General features: G+C 41.7%; 1 protein-coding gene across 1 annotated transcript; it reads left to right on the top strand.

Annotated features, from left to right (window-relative positions):
- Window positions 1-222: 222 nt before the first annotated feature.
- LOC141640910 (uncharacterized) lies at window positions 223-2,418 on the top strand. The gene is made up of 2 exons (XM_074449589.1): window positions 223-795; window positions 1,024-2,418. The coding sequence occupies exons 1-2, from the start codon at window positions 223-225 to the stop codon at window positions 2,416-2,418; spliced, it is 1,968 nt and encodes a 655-aa protein (XP_074305690.1).
- The last annotated feature ends 331 nt before the right edge of the window (window positions 2,419-2,749 follow it).

Raw genomic sequence — 2,749 nt, 5'->3', positions numbered from 1 at the left:
CTATTCATCGTTACTGTTCACCCATCACTATTCATTCGTTACTGTTCATCCGTTGTTTCGTTAGTATTGCTGTTGTTATTGCGTCATAAAATCACAAAAACAAGCCTTTTGTTTTCGCTATTCTGTTTTTGTTAGTTGCTGAAATTCGGTCTTAAATCATCACATTTAATTTGTTAATTGTTTCCGCATTTTATATCATTTGTGGTAATCAGAGCAAGGTCGATGGGTGATTTCGACAACAATTTACTTCGCCAATTGCGTGACTTGTTGAGGAATGTGCCAGAAGATGGTGTTTGTGGTCCTACAAGGCGGCCTCTTGTAGATGAGTTTAAGGTGACGGAGTTACCTGAGTTTGACGGAGGCACTGAACCCGAGGATTACCTTGAATGGGAACGAAATATAGAGCGATTGTTCGAGTTCAAGGATGTTTCTGATGAGAAGCGTTGCAAATATGCTATTCTGAAATTGGTGAAGAATGCATCCTTGTGGTTCGAAAATTTCAAAGCAAATCGAGCAAGGGATGGCAAGGAAAAGTTGAACTCGTGGGAAGCCTTAAAGGGAAAGCTCAGAAAGAGGTATGTTCCGAGCAGCTATAAGATTGATCTATATCGGAAAGTTGCTGAATTGAGTCAGGGTAGTTTGTCAATTACCAATTACATTGCTAAATTTGAAAGACTCGCTTTGGTGAGTGATTTGGAGGAACTAGAGGAACAAAAGATGGCGAGGTTTTTTAGGGGATTGAATAAAAACATTGCTAATACTGTTGAGTTGCAGAACTACGATTCCTATGATAGGGTTTGCCAATTGTGTTTAAAGGTCGTGAGTCAATCGAAATTAAATCGTTCTAGCACTAGGTTCACTCCTAAGAGTAGTGGTTGGACTAAACCCGAGGGAGTTAAGGCTGGAGGACACGTGTCTACAGTAGTCACGGCTGCCACCATACCTAAAACACTCACCCGTGATAAGCCTGAGTCGAGTAACAAAGAAAGGGACCTAGCTAAGGTTTGTTGCTTCAAATGACAGGGGTTTGGTCACTTCAAAAGTGATTACCCTAACAAACGAGTTGTTACATTACGAGAGGCTATGGATTTGCGTGATGAGTTATCTTATGATTTAGCTGTTGCGGAAGAGGGACTGTTTGTGTTGAATGAACAAGAGGAGACCGAGAATAAGGAGTTGTCTTATGAAGTTCCTATGTATGATACTTTTGTCTTACGACGTATGTTGCACTCTATGGTTGAACCGGTGGTAATAGAACAGCGAGATCAGATTTTTCACACAAAATGTCAGGTTGGTGATAAGTGGTATAGCGTAATTGTCGATGGTGGGAGTTGCACCAATGTTGCAGCTACGGAGTTGGTTGAAAAGCTTGCTCTCGAGACTACACCGCATCCAAAGCCCTATACTTTGCATTGGCTTGATGACGGTAGTAAAGTGAAGGTTTCGAAACAGGCACGAGTGAATTTTACAATGGGTCCTTACAAGGATGAGGTTTTATGCGATGTTATACCTATCGATGCGTGCCATTTGCTTTTAGGACGTCCTTGGCAATTTGATAAGGATGTAACGCACCATGGGAGGAGCAACGAGTACACTTTGTTCTCTGATGGTAAGAAGGTAACATTGAAGCCTATGACCCTGAAGGCTATTCGTTCCATGTATTCGGGCAGAGGTAAGAAGCCAAGTTTAACCATGTTTGCGAATGAAAGAGAGGTGGAACAGGTGCTCGACGATGGTGGGTGTGTTTATGCGCTCATAGCCTTAAATCAGCCCCAACCACAAGTAAGTGAGCACGATGCTATCAACGAGTTGCTTCTTGAATTTGCAGACGTATTCCCGGATGATTTGCCTTCTGGTTTGCCGCCAATAAGAGGAATCGAGCATCAAATCGACTTTATTCTAGGAGCTCCATTACCTAATAAGGCTGTTTATCGAAGTAATCCCGAGGAAACTAAGGAGATGCAGCGCCAAATTGACGAATTGATGGAGCGTGGCTATGTGCGTGAGAGCTTAAGTCCGTGTGCTGTTCTGGTCTTTTTAGTCCCAAAGAAAGATGGCTCGTGGCGAATGTGCATCGATAGTTGGGTTGTCAATAACATAACTATCAAGTATCGATTTCCTATCCAGATACTTGATGATATGTTAGATGAGCTTCATGGTTCAGCGGTGTTCTCAAAGATCGATTTGCGAAGTGGATACCATCAGATTAGAATGAAAGAAGGAGATGAATGGAAAACCGCATTCAAGACCAAGCACGGCCTGTACGAATGGTTGGTTATGCCTTTCGGGCTCACGAATGCACCTAGCACCTTCATGAGACTAATGAACGAGGTACTCAAACCTTTTCTTGGAAACTTCGTTGTTGTTTATTTAGATGATATACTTGTGTACAGTAGAAGCATAGATGAGCATAGATGAGCATTTATGTCGAGGAGGTCACGATTGGGCCGACAAGTGCACAAGAGCTGGTTGTTGCTAATTCTAGAATGAGTGCTTACTTGGGCTCGCATTTCCAAGTCCAAGGAGTCGGAGTCTTGATCATCGATGTTCCTTAAGTTACACGTGAGGAGCTGCCTTAGGCGTGGGCAAGAGCTGCTGTTTAAGAGATTTAATTTATTCCGTATTATGTTATTTCCTATTTATGTTATTTCCTTATTATGTTATTTCCTATTTCAGTTTTTAGGAGTTTATTTATCTTATATTATTATGCAAGAATAATATCTCATAGGAGATACTATTAGGTCAGATT

The sequence above is a fragment of the Silene latifolia genome, chromosome 2, assembly GCF_048544455.1.
Source record: "Silene latifolia isolate original U9 population chromosome 2, ASM4854445v1, whole genome shotgun sequence".
Lineage (NCBI taxonomy): Eukaryota > Viridiplantae > Streptophyta > Magnoliopsida > Caryophyllales > Caryophyllaceae > Silene > Silene latifolia.
Note: the sequence above shows the minus strand (reverse complement) of the source record. Positions and strands in the feature narration are given on the sequence as shown.